Source organism: Cricetulus griseus, chromosome 7 (genome assembly GCF_003668045.3).
Source record: "Cricetulus griseus strain 17A/GY chromosome 7, alternate assembly CriGri-PICRH-1.0, whole genome shotgun sequence".
Lineage (NCBI taxonomy): Eukaryota > Metazoa > Chordata > Mammalia > Rodentia > Cricetidae > Cricetulus > Cricetulus griseus.
The window spans coordinates 73856278-73873117 of record NC_048600.1 but is presented as its reverse complement, the minus strand read 5'-3'; the positions used below and the strand labels follow the sequence as shown (position 1 = coordinate 73873117).

The 16840-nt window shown below is 45.1% G+C and overlaps 1 protein-coding gene across 9 annotated transcripts in view; it reads right to left on the bottom strand.

Moving 5' to 3' along the window:
• Positions 1-4080: 4080 nt before the first annotated feature.
• Positions 4081-16840, bottom strand: part of Mprip (myosin phosphatase Rho interacting protein) — a 128569-nt gene continuing 115809 nt past the window's right edge. For 6 of the 9 annotated variants that reach the window (XM_035447896.1, XM_027427326.2, XM_035447893.1 and 3 more), the window contains 4 exons: positions 15199-15285; positions 14414-14576; positions 12750-12835; positions 4081-9252 (listed from right to left, as the gene is read on the bottom strand). In XM_035447896.1, coding sequence (XP_035303787.1) covers positions 9181-9252; positions 12750-12835; positions 14414-14576; positions 15199-15285 — 408 coding nt within the window. In that variant the 3' untranslated portion in view covers positions 4081-9180. Of the gene's footprint in view, positions 9253-12240; positions 12307-12749; positions 12836-14413; positions 14577-15198; positions 15286-16840 lie in introns of all 9 variants that reach the window. The other 3 variants (XM_035447894.1, XM_027427332.2, XM_035447895.1) reach the window with 2 other exon arrangements.

Genomic DNA, 16840 nt, shown 5'->3' with positions numbered 1-16840 from the left:
AGGGAGTACTGGAGGTAAGAGCTGCCCAGGCTGTGATCTCAGCTCTGGGGTAGCCATTCTGGGGGTCAGAGGAAAAGTTTCTCATATGCATTTGTGACATACTCCAAATTATTTTTTTACATTTTTGTATGCAAGTAGCTCAAGTGACATAGAGCTAGTTTTGTCATTGGTCATGCTTGTATTCATGACAAGCTCCATGTGGTCCCTTAAAAGTCAGTCTGAATGGATGAGTTGTCCTTTAGCTCATAGAACCATTAGCAGCAGATACTGGTCAATACTGGTGTTTTCTTCCCTTTTTTTTTTTTTTTTAATGGAGGGCAGGGTGAGAAAATGGGGTCTTACCATGTAGCCTTTGCTGGTCTTCAACTCAAAGATCTGCCTGATTCTGCCTCAGGTACTGGGATTAAAGACATGTGCCACCATGCCCAGCTATTTCACCCTTTTTAATGTTAACTTTTATTTAGTGTTAAGACAAGTAAACTTGATGTTGATTTTCCAAAAAGATTTAACAGAAACTGTAAAGTATAATATTCAGAAGTAGTTATGTTGAATAAGTTTCTTCCCTCCTGAAGCTTGTAAATTCTTAAGTGTGTGCTCAGGTGGTGGTGGGGGAGATCACAAAATGTCCTTTGAGAGACAATGCCATTGGGGATCTTGAACTTCTGCCATATTTCAATAAATATTATTTTAGTATATGAACTGTTACTTGTCTGCCTTAGTCTGCTGCATTCAGATATGGCTACTATTAAAATATTGTGGGGACAGTATGTAGCTATTTAGACACCTGTGGTGAAGACAGGAGTCCTTGGAAGAGCAATAGCACTTAAAGTAGTAGCCACCTCCTGGTTAGTGTGTTTTCCAAATAGCCACGCTCCTCTCTGGTACTATTTCCAGACCTTTCAGAAATAGAAGCTTGATTCCTGGCCTGTTTCTCTCTGTTATCTGCCTGATAGTATGTCTTCCTTGACTCCTGCCTCCATCCCTTCCAGAGAAGGCTGATATCTACATGGTAGCATGTGGCTGTCAGGGGTTAAGTAGCTTTGTTGAATTATCTGCAAGAATGTGTGAAGGCTTGTGAAGTGACATTACTTCATATATTTATCTTTTTGTTGTTTGTTTTGAGACAGTCTCACTATATAGACCAGGCTGGCCTTATATTCCTGCCTCTACTTTCTAAGTACTAGGAGTACATGTATGTACTACCACACCCACATTGAATGCTATGAGGTAGGAACATAGTACATGTGGATGTCTCACTTGTCTCAGTACCATTTGAAGATGATTTCCCCTAATGAATAGTATTAAAACCTTTGTTGAAAATCAACTGGCCATTCATCTAATGGTTTATGTCTGGGCTCTGCATTGTCTCGCTATGATAATGCCAGCAGCCGTCTAGATTAATAAGAACAACAGTAGTATGTCTTGAGAACTGGCAACACGAATCCTCTGTTTCCAACATATTCTTAGACTTACATTTCCATGTGAATCTTAAGATGAACACACCGATTTCTGGCAAAAATTAAAGCATCTACGACTTTGGTAGGGATTATATTGAACCTGTAGATTAAGTTTAGGTTACCATTTTGAATTTTATGGATATCTACTATGGCTTTAATTTCTCCTGATTCTTGTAGGTTTTCTGTTGCTCACTCATTGATTTATTGGGTAGCCAAGCATATACAAAAGTAATTACACATCAAAGAGATGAAGCACTTCTAATAGATAGCAGTCAGATTCTTGGAATCACAAGTGAAAGAAAAACACTTTAGAAAAATAAGAGACCCTTCCAGCCTGCAAGGAGGGGGCTGGATGGCTAATCCAGAAAAGGGATTGAGATGAAGATAGAAATCAGTCTGGGTTAACAATGGTACTCAGCATGAACTATATTTATTTCTCCTTTTTCTCTTTTCCCATTTTTGGGCTTAACTTACCTTTAGTGCCCAGGGCTGTTCAATACACAGCTATACTTCTATTTTTGTCTTAGTGTCTTCTACAGAACTAGGTCCTTATGGTATTTTAGTTTTTTTTTTTGGTTTTGTTTTTTCCTGTCTTTTGAAGGACCTGTGATCTTTTAATGTTGGTATTGATCATTTTGAGTCTTTGCCCTCTGGTTTGATCCCCCCCCCTTTTTTTTGACTGGAGTATCTTATATCAGTGTTTGTAGTTTTGAGTATGATTTATTACTCAGGTTACTGTAAATGGAATTGCTTACTTTATTCCAGTCTTCAGAACTACTGTGTAGAAATATAACTGAGCCCTATATCCTAACTTTCTGAATCTAGTAGTGATAGCTGAATGAAAAATGAAATAAAAGGAGGACATGACTACTCCTAAAGTATGGAGAAGACTTTTATTGTAGGTATGAAGGAGAAAGCAGGCAGGGGAGGGTCCAGGCTGAACATGGCTGGCAGACTAAACATGAGGAACCACTGACCAGGACACCAAGACCAGAGTAAGCAAGAAGCTGAGTTATATAAAGGGAGGAGGGGAGTTAGGATAGGGGCAGGTTGAGAAGTGCTGGGAGGAGCCACAGGGACTGAATGATGGGGGTGGGATGGGGGGGGGCTGGCCAGCATCCTCTTTGATATGTTAATATGCACCTTCCCAGGTTTCTGAGACCTAACACTAACAATACATACTTAATATTTAATCTCATTTAAAAGGAACAGTTTTACACCTTCCCTTTCAGTCAGAGTGCCTTTCTCAATGAACTGCTTGGTCTAGATCCTTTGTATCATTTTGTGAATGGAAGCAGGGAAAATCTCTTCAAGGAGATCCCTATCCTAGGGAAATGCCAGTCTTTAATTACTGAGTGTGATCAGTTTGGTGGGAGGGGGATTCTTTGTTCCTGGTCTTTGATTTTTGTTGTTTCTCTGTGTAGCCCTGGCTGTCTTGGAACTCACTCTATAGACCAGGCTGACCTTGAACTCAAGAGATCCACCTGCCTCTGCCACCTGAGTGCTGGGATTAAAGGTGTGTGCTGCCCCACCCTCCAGCTATTTTAAAATTTTAATCATGAGTGATCATCTTGCCAACTAATTTTAAATTGCACTTACATATCAGGCTATTCCCAAAGCCTTTTGGTGTACATTTGTTTATAATAGTTCTTAGTGGACAAAAAGCTATTGAAAAACCCCTAAACAAATACACTAAATAACATACTAAAAATATTTATTCTTTTATATCTTTGTTTTGCTGTTTTATAATATTAAACTAAAGTTGATTTCTAATTGGTATAGAAGCATTTTTGTATTTCCAGTCAGTTTCACATACTTTTATTATAAAGTTTGTGACAATATTGAAAAAACTTTTGAGGGGTTATGGGGACAGATAGGGTCTTGCTGTGTAGCCCAGGCTGGCCTCAGACTCTGAATCCTTTTCCATCAGCCTATCGAGGGCTGGGATTACCAGGTTGGCTGCCATTTTGTTTGGCCTAGTTTACTATTCTAAATCTACTGAACAAAATGTTAAAAAAATTCAACAAACATCAAGAATATACCATAATTAGAGGACCATGTTTTGTTAAATTTTGTGTTGTCTATTTTAGATTGAGGCTTTAAAAAACACAGGCTTAATTATATCATAGAAAGTAAATTCACAAAGGACAGGCCCGATGTTGTGGTGCACACGGTACTCAGTGAACTGAATGAAGATGAGGCCAGCCTGAGCTATAACTCCAGGGCTCGTGTGGTAGAGGGACTGTTCAGCATGCTTGAGGCCCTGGGCTCCAGTACCACAAAATAGAAACCCAAGAAAGCTACTATGAGACAGTTACATACAGTACTTTGATTAATGACAGAATCCCCACTGGAATTTTTTTACTATTTTAACCCCTGAAGTTTCTATACCAAGTCAAAGTACCTTAGATTCTAGACAAAATATTATGGCTTATGTGTGAAAAATCTAAAGTCTAATGTAAATATCGTGAAAACAGAAAGACTCCGAGAAACTGTGTAAAAGGAAAGCAGCAGGTGACAAATCTTAGATGACAGCCCATTCTGGGCTGCTAGTAAGTTTATGACTTAGGACTTTAGGTTCTCGTCCTCGCCTGGCTGAGTCAGCACCCATATGCATGCAGAGGGCAATGCAAAAATAGTTTATTATGATACAGTTCATGTAAAATCAAGCAGTATTTACACAATAAAAATGGTTAGCTATAGCCAAGGACTCTAGCTTGTCACACAAAGGAATAAATATTTCTACAAATTAACATTTCAATTATAGTGAACACCTGACCACAAACTTTGTAGGAAACGCCTTATACTAAACCATAAAATGTTTGAATGAGGAGTTTAGGGGACACTTTATCTGCAGGAAGGCCACACCCTATGCACATACACTGAGGCCTAAGCTGGTTCTGGAAGCTGTACTCACAGCCTCCCTTGGCTCAGTGAGGCTCCATTTTCTTCTACACTTTCAGTCTGGCAACCAAATTGATTGTATCAGAACAGAAACTAAATACCAGGTGAGATGGCACAAGCCTGTGACTGCTGCAAAGTGGCCCTGCAAGATGTCCTGTTCACAGACATGCACCCCAGCCCAGTCAAGCAGCTGTAATGGAAGGTCACCTAGAGTTCTGATTGTCAAGGAGCCACTGTAACTGGGATGCTTACTATTTCTACATAGCACACCCACAGAAAGCCACACTGGTTAAGTACCACAGAACTGGTTTTGAATCTTGGCATTAAAGCATTAATACCAAAGGTAAATCTTAGTGATTAAAATCTATTTAAATTGAAGTTTGTGATAGAAACTAATAATGAATTTAGTGTTCTTTACAATTTATTCCTAGCTAAAATAAAATCGGCTGTGTGGTATGCCTAACAAAAGGAGAGATGCCAAGAGCATGTTGACTGGCAAGCTAGAGTGGGCTGTGTCAGCCATTACAACTGCACCTCTTTATGGCAAATGCTGGCTATGGAGTCCTGCTCCACCATGGAAGATGCCAGGCTTACTGGTGACCCACAGAAATTGGAGAGGCCTTAAAGTCCTTCAGTTCTGGACTGTCTAGTTTTTAAACTCTGTACTGATGGACTAGTTCCTTACCAGTGTCAACAGAATTATACCCAGGGAGCTAGATAAGAGACTAGTAGTCAGGCTGTACACAATCCAGCCCCACAGTTCCGTCAGAAGCTAGGCACCTGGACCTGAAGCAGCCTATAACCCCAGCCAGTTCCCCTAAGAAGCCTGAAGGCTGGGTACCAGAAGTTCCTCATATTCCTGGTTTTCCTTGAGTGGCTCTACCAGTCTTGGAATGCTCTCAGTAGCAGCCAGGGCTTGCCATGAGTGTGGGTTAAGGGGATAGCCTGCAAAGCAACTGTCAAGTAACCAAAACCTTCAAAACACTGGTTATTAATTTAGTCTTCTGTTGTTTGGGTTGTTTTATTTATAGATGGGGTTTCGCTGTGTAGCTCTAGCTCTTCTGGAACTCACTATGTAGACCAGGCTGGTCTCAAATTTAGCTTGTCTCTGCCTCCCAAGTGCTGGATTAAATGGTGAGTAACCACACCTAGCTAACTCCCCGTCTTCTGATGTTTGAGTGGGGTTTGCACTGAATCCAGCATTGCCCTCCATACTTCCTAAAAGGCTGTCTAGATGTTTTACTAACTCAAACTCTGCACTGAAATCCCTGTATCATGTCTCAAATACCACTACTTGCTCTGAGCTACAGGAAAGGCTGAGTGCCCTGTTGTATGCTGGGAGCTCCTGTGAGAAAGGAGCTGGGAAGGTGATGTTTACAGCCTAGCAGGAAGAGCTAACCCTCTTGCTTTTGGTGCAGGCCAGTCAGCTGAGAGGTTACTGGTGTCCCCTCCATCAGCAGAGTCTGTGGTTTGGGTGTACATTTGGGTATCTGAGTCTATCTGTAGCTGCCCAGCTAACTTTGGTATGCAGCTTGCATTGGATATTCACATGGAGGCAGGAGTGGGGATCCCAAAGTTCTCCCTGATGTCAGGTTTCATGGAGCCTCTGGTTGCTTATCCAGCCTGTTTGGGGAGCCAGAGTATGGTTAGAGGTCAGGAGAAAGACCACTTGGTGTGTAGAACAGGACTGCAGGAATCTCTGCACCAAATGATGCCCAGGTCCACAAAAACAGTGCAGGCCTTGTGGTATCCAGCCACTCCCCCTCAGTACCAGCTAGGTGTCAGCAATGAGGAGTGTGTTCAGTTCTCTGCAGTTCCAGGGTAGAAGACAGTGTGCCATCTCCCTTTGTAGGAAAGTTATCAGCAATACATATCCCATCAAATGTCTTTCACACTAGTTTTGTTTCCTAGTCAACTCTTTCAGGCTCCTTTTCAGCACATGTTCTGAAGTTCACAAGTGCTCTTTGTAGTGCTATAGTTGAACCCTAGGTCTTACACATGCTAGGTGGGTGCTCTACCATTATTAAGCTATATATACAACCTTAGTCCATCTGTATTTTGAGTCAGAGTCTTGTTACATAACCCAGGACTTGGAACACAGGCATATACAACTACACCCAGAGTTCAGTGTTCTGCTGTTGGATCCAGCAGAGGTTCAATTCTGGCTTTAGGTTTCACTCAGTGAATTCATACATTCCCAGCCTTCTTCCTCTGGTGATTCCTTACTTCATGAGGCCCTGGCCTCCTCTGGTCTCCCTGAAACAATGGGCCTCCCATTATGGCCCTGGCTCTGTGGACACCACCATACTAGAAAATTGGCAGCCCTGTGTGACAAATGTGCTCTCTGTTCAGGTGCTGGGCACCACACATGTGCAAGATGTAATTTAAGCATGTGTTTACATCAGCTGTCATATGATATCAGGTAGGTTCCCTGTAATGGCAGTTTGCTTGCAGATGTGCTGGCAGATTTCAAGCGTATATAAGAGAATAAAATTCTGAAGTCTGTTCATTTTAATGCTGCTCCCACTATGAAATGGGGAAAGCATGCCACTGACTGGGCTGGGAACAGCCCAAGGCTTCTTGGTCTACACTATGCCATTCTCAACTGAGCATCTTCCTCTACTGGTACATTTGATGCCTCCTCTGGAATACATCAACTTCAGCTTCTTTCCAGGGAATGGGATGCCTGTAAGGAGGTCAGGCAAAAGTGAGCCCTGCACAGCCTGGGGGAAGGGAACTGACACAGGACAGCAGCAGTCCAAAGTAAAATGCTGCAGTGAGCATGCATGGCCACCAGGGACACAGAAGACCAGCTTCTTTCCTGGCTCACTTCTGCTGGAAGTCACTACCAAAAAACTCAAGATGTACCCACGTGGCTTGGGCAGTGGGAGATGATCCAGGCATCCCTATATTGTGCCAGTTCAGTATCTGGCCACCACACCACACACCCACACGTGAAATCAGCCCTAGGCAGAGAGTGCTGTAATGGCAAAAGTGAGCCTTCAGTAAGAGCTTGATTGGCAGATGCGATAGGTGCAGCTTGTCTCCCAGCCCTTGCTTCTGATTCCCAGGTACTATAAATGTTCTTTTGATCTGTATCCTTGGCATCTTGAGAAGGCGCTGTGGCACATCAGGGAGATGATTTCACTGTGGCCAGAGGGTCCCAAGGGCAGGACAGTTGCAAAGGAAGGTCGTCAGAGAACAGTAGTCCTTAATACAAACTACAGCCTCTGCATCCCAGCCATGCACATGCTACCATGGCCCACTCTGAGCTCAAAACACTGTTTCAGCAACAGCTCCATTTTAACAACTCTGACTTGCCCTATCCTGAAAACAAATGGCAACTGAGCAGCAAGCATGTGCCAATGAGGAACTTAAGCCCAGGCTTGTCTGTGGGACAGCAGCACACTTGCATATGTCACAAGCAGTTATGGGGGAGGGGGGGAGAGGGGTTCTGCCTGTCTACTTCAAGGCCAGCTAGACACTGTGGATGACCTTGAACATCACTCATGTAGAACTGACTGAGGGGATTCACACATGAGTTGAATTTGCGCACCCAGAGACCATCTGACCGACTCAACACTTACAAAGTGGAAGCTCCAAGCCAGGGACCTGGGACTCAGGATGGTGGGATCTTGTTGTAAAGCCACGGACTCTCCTATTTGACATGGGGCTCTTTTGTGTATGCTGCATATTATGGTAGGTTTTTTTTTTTTTTTTTTTTTTTTAGAACAGAAACCTCTAAGTTTTCTTTCTTTAAAAAACAAAAAAACAAAACACTGTAGAATGCTTTGAGTTGTAAGAAAGTCCTATTCAGCAAGCTAGAAAAGCAAACTTATTAGCACAGGCTCTCTGTTAATGGCTCCATGAGAAGCAGACACTTCAAGGGAACCTTCCAGAACTCAGACAAATCAGGGTTCTGAGCACATGCTGCTATTCTTAGCAGCCCTGTCTTCACACACAGGTGTCCTCTCATCCCTTCTCCAAACAACATTGGCAACTTTTCAGACAGGTTAAAAACCCAGCAATTTGTCCCCTCTAGATGACCCAGGGTAGGATCATCACACTTGACAAGCCTGAAGGTGCAGGCTGCAGGTCACTATTGTCAGCCACCAGAGGACCAGAGTTAGAAAGGCAAGGGAGGCACGAGCGGAGGAAGGAATGAGAGGGGCCGGGGCTTTTGTGCAAGATTTAATAAAAAACCAAAATAGGAATGGTTGCTTTCAACATTTTCCAGGTTGTGAAAGATTTGCCAGGATTATCTGGGGTTTGGGTCTAAGCTGCATCAGTGGGCCAAATACAAAATGCTGTCCTCCCTGGTCAAAAGGAAGTGGGGACAGGCTGGACACTATCCAAGGCCCCTCAACAACCAGGGCAGACTAGAACATTCGGTGGCTCTGCTCTAACCAGCAGGGGTGGTGCTCAGCTGGGTGCAGTAGAGCAAAGCCACTGGCAGGTCCCCACATGTATACTCTGAGGCAGGGCTAGCTTATTAACAGGCTGCTGTGCCTTAATACTGACAGTGAGTGTGGTGGGAGGACAAAGGGGGTCCTGCTCAGATGTCAGTGGGGAAGCCCTCCCCACTACTGCTTGAGCGTGGCTAATCTTGAATACCATGGGGGAAAAGCTGTGATAAAGACAATGGAAGTCGAATTCAACAGGGAAGGGAATGGAGCAAATACCCCACACAGCAGTCTCTCATGCATCCATACCCACAGTTAATGACGGCAACAGTGAAAAGCACAGATGCAGATGAAAGCCGCCCTGGGCTTATGCTGCCACCAGCTGGGAAGGATGTGTCAGGTGGATAAGGACGCAGCTAGTCTTTCTTCAAGTCCCTGGACTCGAAGAGCTTCAAGCGCTCTTGCACCGTCAGGCCTTCCTTCAGACTCTGGTGGAGACAGTGGGAAGAAGGAGCAATTAGGTGCTGTTGGAGCAGCTGCAGTTGGGCTTCAGTAGCAGGTACAGGTGCGAGGCTGAGGGACCCTGAGATTAGTGGGCATGCGAGGGCAGAAGGCCCTGAGAAGTAGTGTTACTGGAGTTTGCTTTCTCCTGGAGAAGTTTACTTGGGTGAGAAAAGGAAAAAAAAAAAAAAAAAAAGAGAAACAAGATCATGTGTCTACATAGTTCAACTCTAGCCTTAGGGCTGATTTTTCAGACTAACCAAACCACTAAAAACTTGGGCTGAGAACTGGAAACCTGGCCACCTGTCACTTTTCCTGTATAGGGAGTATGTATATCTCATTCCTTTGTCTTCATGAACTCATGGCTTTAAGACAAGTGTTCTGTTCTGGGGCATCCTAGTGGCACCACAGCTGGGGCCACTAGATACAGCTATCAACACGCTGCCCCCCGCCACTTCCCATGTTCTTGGTATTATAATAAATAATACCAACTGGGGAACAGAATATTTACCACTTCTCCCTTAAACATTTTTCCCAAAGCTTTCATTTCTAGAAGAGAAAACCCCCAGTTCTTAGAGAACTGGCAATGAACATATTTCAGCATGCCCAGGTCTGGCTCAGCCTGGCCATGAATGCAGGTTGTATTAGGAAATGGGAAGCCAGGGGTGTTTCTAGAGATCGAGGCCCAGCTTTCTGCAGGGAATGAAGGAGGATCTGGGCTGTGGTTTTTGCCCCATAATAACTGAGTTGTTTGTTTGAGATAGGTTCTTATATAGCTGAGGTGGCTTCAATGAGTATTGTTTTTTTATACTAACAAATTATGTGTATGTGAACAGTGATACCCATACCTGCTTCAGGGTATCCTTGGTGCCCCCCCACCCCCATTTCAGGTAGCCAGACTCCCAAGAGATGTTACATAGGTCTTTGGCTTACCACCCAGCAACTGGAGCAGGCCCTGGATGGCAACTGAACTTCATGGCTGGTGTGAGCACAGTCACTGACTGCACTTACTACCAGAGAGCAGACAAGACCCATTGTCCCTTATACCTTGGGAAGTACCATCTCTCCGAAGTATCTGACCTCTTCCTGGCCTCAGGTGTATCCAGTTACCTTCAGGGCTCAGCATCCCACACCCACCCATCCCATGACAACACCAAATGAGAATCCTCTGCTCTGGGTCTCAGAAGAGGCCATCCTGCTGCTATGAAAGCTGACTGAGGCAGGAAATGAAAAAGCACCCAAGGGGGGTCCTAGTCAGGACACGACAAAGGTTTCATTCTCTCTTAACAGGGCTGATGAGAGCTTCAAGTGCACTGAGACAGCATGGATATGCTGCCACCATGGCTGGTTGGCTCCTACTTGCCCAGTAGGGATGTGTTATTCTGAGGTCAGATGTAAAGCACAATAAAGGAACTGGGCCACCATGCAAATACTAACAAATCATGTGATAAGCAGTTCCTGGGTCTCCTCTGCCCTCCTGGAAACCCAATGGCCTTTCCTACCTAGCATGGCTCTAATGACTCTAATCAGCACAGAGGAGCCCTAGCATTGTGTGACTCTAGTGATCCTGTAGAGCACAGAAGCCCCCCAATAGCTCACGTGGCTGTCTTTGCCATAGAGATCTAGCCAGGATGGAGGATCCTTGTTCCTCAGCATCACCACCAGCCAGTACTGAGCCCCGTGTCTGTGTTCATATTCCCACAAATTCCTATGTAGGTAGGTGTACACCTCACTGCATATCTTCCACATGGTGTCCTCCTTGGACATCCTTTATCATTTTGACCCAAAGGCCCCACTTACTCACAGTGACCACTATGCTCTCTGAGGGCTCAAGGGCAAGAGCTGAGTTTAACCTCAGGCCTGAGAAAGCAGTCTCCAATATGAAAACAATGAGTCTAGAAACTTCCTCTCTTGCCAAAGGAAAATTTTTTTCAAGTTTTAGGAAAAACCCTAAACTAAGTTTTTAATCTTGCTTAAACCACATCTGCATATAAGTCAACATGGGACTAGAGAAAATAAAAACAGACTGGTTAAAAGAACCAATGACGCCAGGTGGTGGTGGCGGCAGCGGCACACACCTTTAATCCCAGCACTGGGGAGGCAGAGTAAGGTGGACCTCTGTGAGTTTGAGGCCAGCTTGGTCTACAATGAGTTCTGGGATGGCCAGGGCTACATGAAAAAATCCTGTCTTGAGCCCGCCCCCAAGAACCACTGTTAAAAACTCTTGGACTTCTTGATACTCTTCCCTAAGGCAGACCTGTTTCCTCTGAGCCTCAAGCTAATGGCCCAGGCTGGAGGGCTCATGTACAGCAGGAACCAGCACACCTGGGTACTACCAGTGGGAACACAGGCCAGAATCTTTGAGCTGTTATCATTGCATAAAGAAGTCAACACAGCATCCCTAGGACTGATCTCAACATGGCCAACCCTATCACCTTTATGGGAGAGACAGGCTTTTGTATCATGTAAAGACACAAAACAGGTTATGTTCAGCCCCTTATGTAAGGTTGCCAGGCCCTTAAGAACAAAATGCTTTCTCAGATTCTATCCATGCAGTATTGATCAGTTCCACACAGAACAGCACAATGGGATCTGCTCTGTCTTCAGACATCTCCCACAAGCAGCCTTGCTGCTAACTGGATGGATCAGGTCTTCCACAAGAGCAAACTGCTTGCTAGTGTCAGTGGGTATCTGCCATCTCCCTGAAACTTGTTTCCAAGAGAGGAGACATGAACTTGGTGCTGTGCAAATCACCCAGTATGCATGTGTCAAGCTGGGTAGGCCCTGAGCAGGCTCAGTTCTGTGAGGAGGTTAGAGTGCCAACTTCCAGGATAGTTACTGAGATCTCATGTGGACTCTGTGTGTGTGTTGGAGAAGGATGAATGAAGACATTACACAGAGGTGTGCTATGGAGGTGTGAGCAGTGCATGCAGAGCCGCCTGGGCGGGTAGTGGGCAGAGTGAGAAGTGGTTTACCTACACGACAGGGGACTTGGAAGCGGGCGCGACTCAGTTATCCCATGAGACCTGCTCAATTACGGACTGTCAGAGGAAAGAGCAAAAATAAGACACACACACAATCAGTTCTAAATGCAGCATGCTGGCCAGGCCCTCTCCGCCCATCCTCCCAGAGCCATGCCCATCTGAGAGCACACTGGGGATCATTGACTTCATCTCTCCAGGGCTGGCAGTGTCAGTGTGGTAACAGGGATGTGCAGAGAACAAACATACAGTGGAGCTGATGAGAGGTCATATATACCCCACCTTCTGTGAGGCTTAAGTCCAAATCCCTCCATGTCTTGCTTCTTGAAGCCCTGGCCCCTAGATGGTTCTGAGGACATGGAACATGGAACATGGACATGGAACTTGAAGCCACCAGAATCATCCCAACAGTGTGATTACAAAGGTGGGCTAGTGTCTGTACTGGGCTTGACTTCTCCAGCATCCTCAAGCCCCACCTTAACCATAAGCTGGACCTCACTCACCTTGGACCTGATGTTTCTGAGTTGCCGGGTAACACAGGATCTGTCTTTTTTCAGGAAGTCAGGATTGCTTTTAGATTTCATGATGTCTGAAGGAACAAAAAGGCTCATTACTTTTGCTTATACAATCTTCTGAAACCAAACAGAATGTGTGGGAGGTTTCCAGTCTACTACTACAGTGCACCAAGACATCTAAGTCCAAGTAAATAACCAGTCCAAGAGTATGACCTTGGACACCAGCAAGCACCAGAGCACTGGGTTCCCACCAGGGTTTAAGTCACAGCTCCTGAGTCACACAGCACTGCCAACAGAGGATAGGGTCTCTTACTTCTGAGTTGGACCTTGACTGCTGGGCAGACCAATTGGTCTCATTATGTCTAGCTTACTCCTGGCACAGGCCTGGTATCAAATAAAATCAGACCAAATTCTCATGACCCCCTCCCCCCATCAAGAAAACAGTCCTTTCAGTGTCTTAAAACACAGATGACAAAGATGCACACTGGGTCACACCACAGTTTGTCGTGGGTATGGGGCTTTCACGCTTCTGCAGTAAAATTTCATGATTTCTCTTTACATTAACACACAAATATCTCCCTGTCTTCATAAGGACTACACACTTTGTCACAGTGCAGCTTCTAACAACTCCAGTTTTCCCTGTGTGCTGGACTGCTGTCCATGGATGATACTTAGCACACTGTGCACTGTGTGCTGGACTGCTGCTTGTGGTGCCTGTCTGCAGATGCAGTACCCTATGTGCACTTTTCAGAGATTAGTTAGCATGGTAGGTCAAGAGCTTCCTGCCTCTAATGTCTTGGCTTCTTGGTTTCCTACCCTTTTACAGTTAACTAGATTTTATATTGTGCTGTTTGTTGCAAGTTGCCTTCCAGAAAAGATGTTTATATCCCACAAGCAATGCAGAGGACTTGTCTGCAAGCACACATGAGGACTGCCGTGGTTACTGTTCCTGAACTTGCTGGTAAAGGAAAGTTGAACTGTAGGATATTACAGGACTTGAACAGATTTTCAGTTTGTGGGGCTTTTATAAAAGGTCACCGTGAAGCTAAGGTGAAATCATGGATTATCAGAAAGTGTCCAACAGAATGTGGCTCTGCAGCCTCTTTTCCCTCTGTCCTCCACAGTGCCTGGATATTTTCAGCCAGCACAGAAAAGAGGCTGTTCTCGAGAGGATAGTAGGTTCCTCTATCTGTTCTGCTTGCCTGTGGTCCTCAAAGGTTTTATGGTAAAACATTTGGATTGAGGCACTAGTAAGAACTTCCCCTATCTGCTGGGGTTTCTCAGCAGACAGACTCTTAAGACCCCTTGTTACTATGGAAGAAGCTCTGTAAAGCAGTTGCAGGACATGGGAGGAGTGGGTCCTGTGGGTAACCTGTGTATGTGGGGTCCCTCAAGGAGATATGGGATGCCACAGGACATTAGAATTTTTGGGCTTTGAGACAAGTGCCAAAAAATCTTTATGACATTGGGTGGTGGTGGTGGTGCATGCCTTTAATCTTCAGCACCTAGGAGGCAGAGGCAGGTGGATCTCTCTGTGAGTTCCAGGTCAGCCTAACCTACAGAGTGAGTTCCAGGACAGCCAGGACTGTTTCACAGAGAAAACCTGTCTTAAAAAAACCAAAATCTTTACCAATAGCACCCAGACTGCTCACCATATCCTGACACAGTAGTGCCCTCAGGAGATTTCTCTCCCAGGGCCTCTGTGGCTGCTTTCAGCTGCTCTTTCAACCTGCTGATATCACAGTCCGCTTTGGCCTTTGCAATGCTGAGCTCTGTATAGATGTCTTTGTACTTGTCACTAGCGTACTTCTTATCCTAGGAGTAAAAGGACAGAAATGTATAGCAGTTGTAGTTGGGGATCACACTCACTTTGAACTCTAGTCTTGGGGATAATGTGCTGGGGGAAGAAACTGTGGCTTAAAATGACCCTACACCCTCCATCTCCCAAAGCCAAAGACTGAAGAAAACATGCACTGAGCACATGGGGCAGTGGCCAGGGTAAGCTCAGGCAGCCTGCTGTAGTTCTGTCTGTTCAGTCACTTCCTTGTGGTGTCAGCCAGTAGAAGCCTCTGGTTTTTAGATTTTCTAAGTGACCCGATTATACCCAGGATTACATCACTTCTTTTTGAATCCAGAAATCCCTTTGAGACCAGTCCAACTAGACCCACCTAGTAGTTGGATAGTAGACCAAGCCCCACTTCACCCCCATGGCACTCTTCTATGTGTCACTGTTCCTATACAAATGCATAGAAACACAGGAACAACCACCACCTAACTAGGTCAGGGAGGTTTAACTCCTAAGGCATATGCTTATAGGCTGGTGTTTTAGGGGGAACCTGACTTTGGGACCTGCCATGCCAAAATGAGCCCAGTTGGACCTGGTCAGGCCCCCTAGCATTCACCCTGCACTGTCCCGCCTCCAAGCACTGGTCCTTACCCGAAGGGCTGTCTGGAGTTCATCCTTGAGGGAGCTGATCTCCTGCTTCAGGTACTGTATTTCTGACTCTTTGACCCGCAACAAGACCTATAAGGAGAGAGAAAATTAGGACTGGCTATCAGGAACCAGGGATCCTGTAGTCTGTGCATACAGAGGATGGCTGGAGACAGCAGTTTTATACACTGGGGAGGAGGAGGTGAGCCCATCCTTGCTGACACCCAACAGAACACATGATTTAAAAACTGCTCAATGTTTCTACAGAAATGGGAAGGGGAAACAATTCTGCTGGTCTTCCTACTCCTGAGAACCTGGGGCAGCAGGCATGGAACTACCTTGAGTTCCCACTACTGACTTGCTTGTTCTCTGAAGATGGAACTGCAAAGGCCTAGACACACTGTTCCTGTAGGAACTTCTGCCAACCTTACCTAGCTCCTCCTGCTCACCTGTCAGTATGGTACAGTCCGAGCCATCTACAAGGGAAAATATTAACCTAACGGGAACTTTCTGGAAGATACCCTACACCAGTGGTTTTCAACCATCCTAAGGCTGTGATCCTTTAATACAGTTGTTTATGTTGTGGTGACCCCCCCAACCATAGCATTATTTTGTTGCTACTGCATAACTGTAATTTTGTTGTTATGAGTTGTAATATAAATAGCTGATATACAGGGTATCTGCTATGTAACCCCCAAAGGTGTTGAGACCCACTGCAGAAGGAAGTTTCTGTCCCCCCAACCCTCCCCCAGCCCCCCCAGTTCCAAATAAACACACACACACAGAGGCTTATATTAATTATAAACTGTTTGGCCAATAGCTCAGGCTTCTTATTGGCTAGGTCTCTCTTAATTATTAACCCAATTCTATTAATCTGTGTATCTCCACATGGTCTTGGCTTCCTGGTGATGCCAGGACCTCTTGCTTCCTCTGCAGCTATATGGTATCTCCTTGACTCTATGTATTACTTTTCTTTATCCCAGTTTAGATTTCCTACCTGGCTAAATCCTGCCTGTCCATCATCTGAAACAATCAATAAGAGAAACACATATTCAAGCATACAGATGGACACCACAAGTTGAGAACTACTGCCCTACACACATTAGAGCCTTTCCATCCTTCCTTTTCAACTTTTGTCCACCCCCTCCCCCACCTTTTTGGTTTTTTGAGAAAGGGTTTCTCTGTGTAGCTTTGGAGCCTATCCTGGCACTCGCTCTGGAGACCAGGATGGCCTTGAACTCACAGAGATCTGCCTGCCTCTGCCTCCCGAGTGCTGGGATTAAAGGCATGCCTGGCTCTTCACTTTTCTTTCTTTTCTTCCCAGACTGCTCTGGAATCCTTTTGCTTCAGCCTCCCAAGTAGTTGAGATTACAGGTATATGCCACTGCAGAATGAACCATTCTGACTTAAAAATGAATCTTGGGCTGAGAAGTTAATTCATGACATAATCTGAGAGCAGCAGCATTCTTGTAGCCCTGAAATAGGACAAGGTATGAATCCAGTTTGTGGATAGGTAAAGGGAAGGTGGGACTGAATATCCTCATGGCATCTAGAGGGGTCCCTGCTCCTGCCTGTGGACCTTAGACTACCTGTCAGCTGATTTCCTATCTCTGGATGGCTTTGGACCTTCCTACAGCTTTCACACATG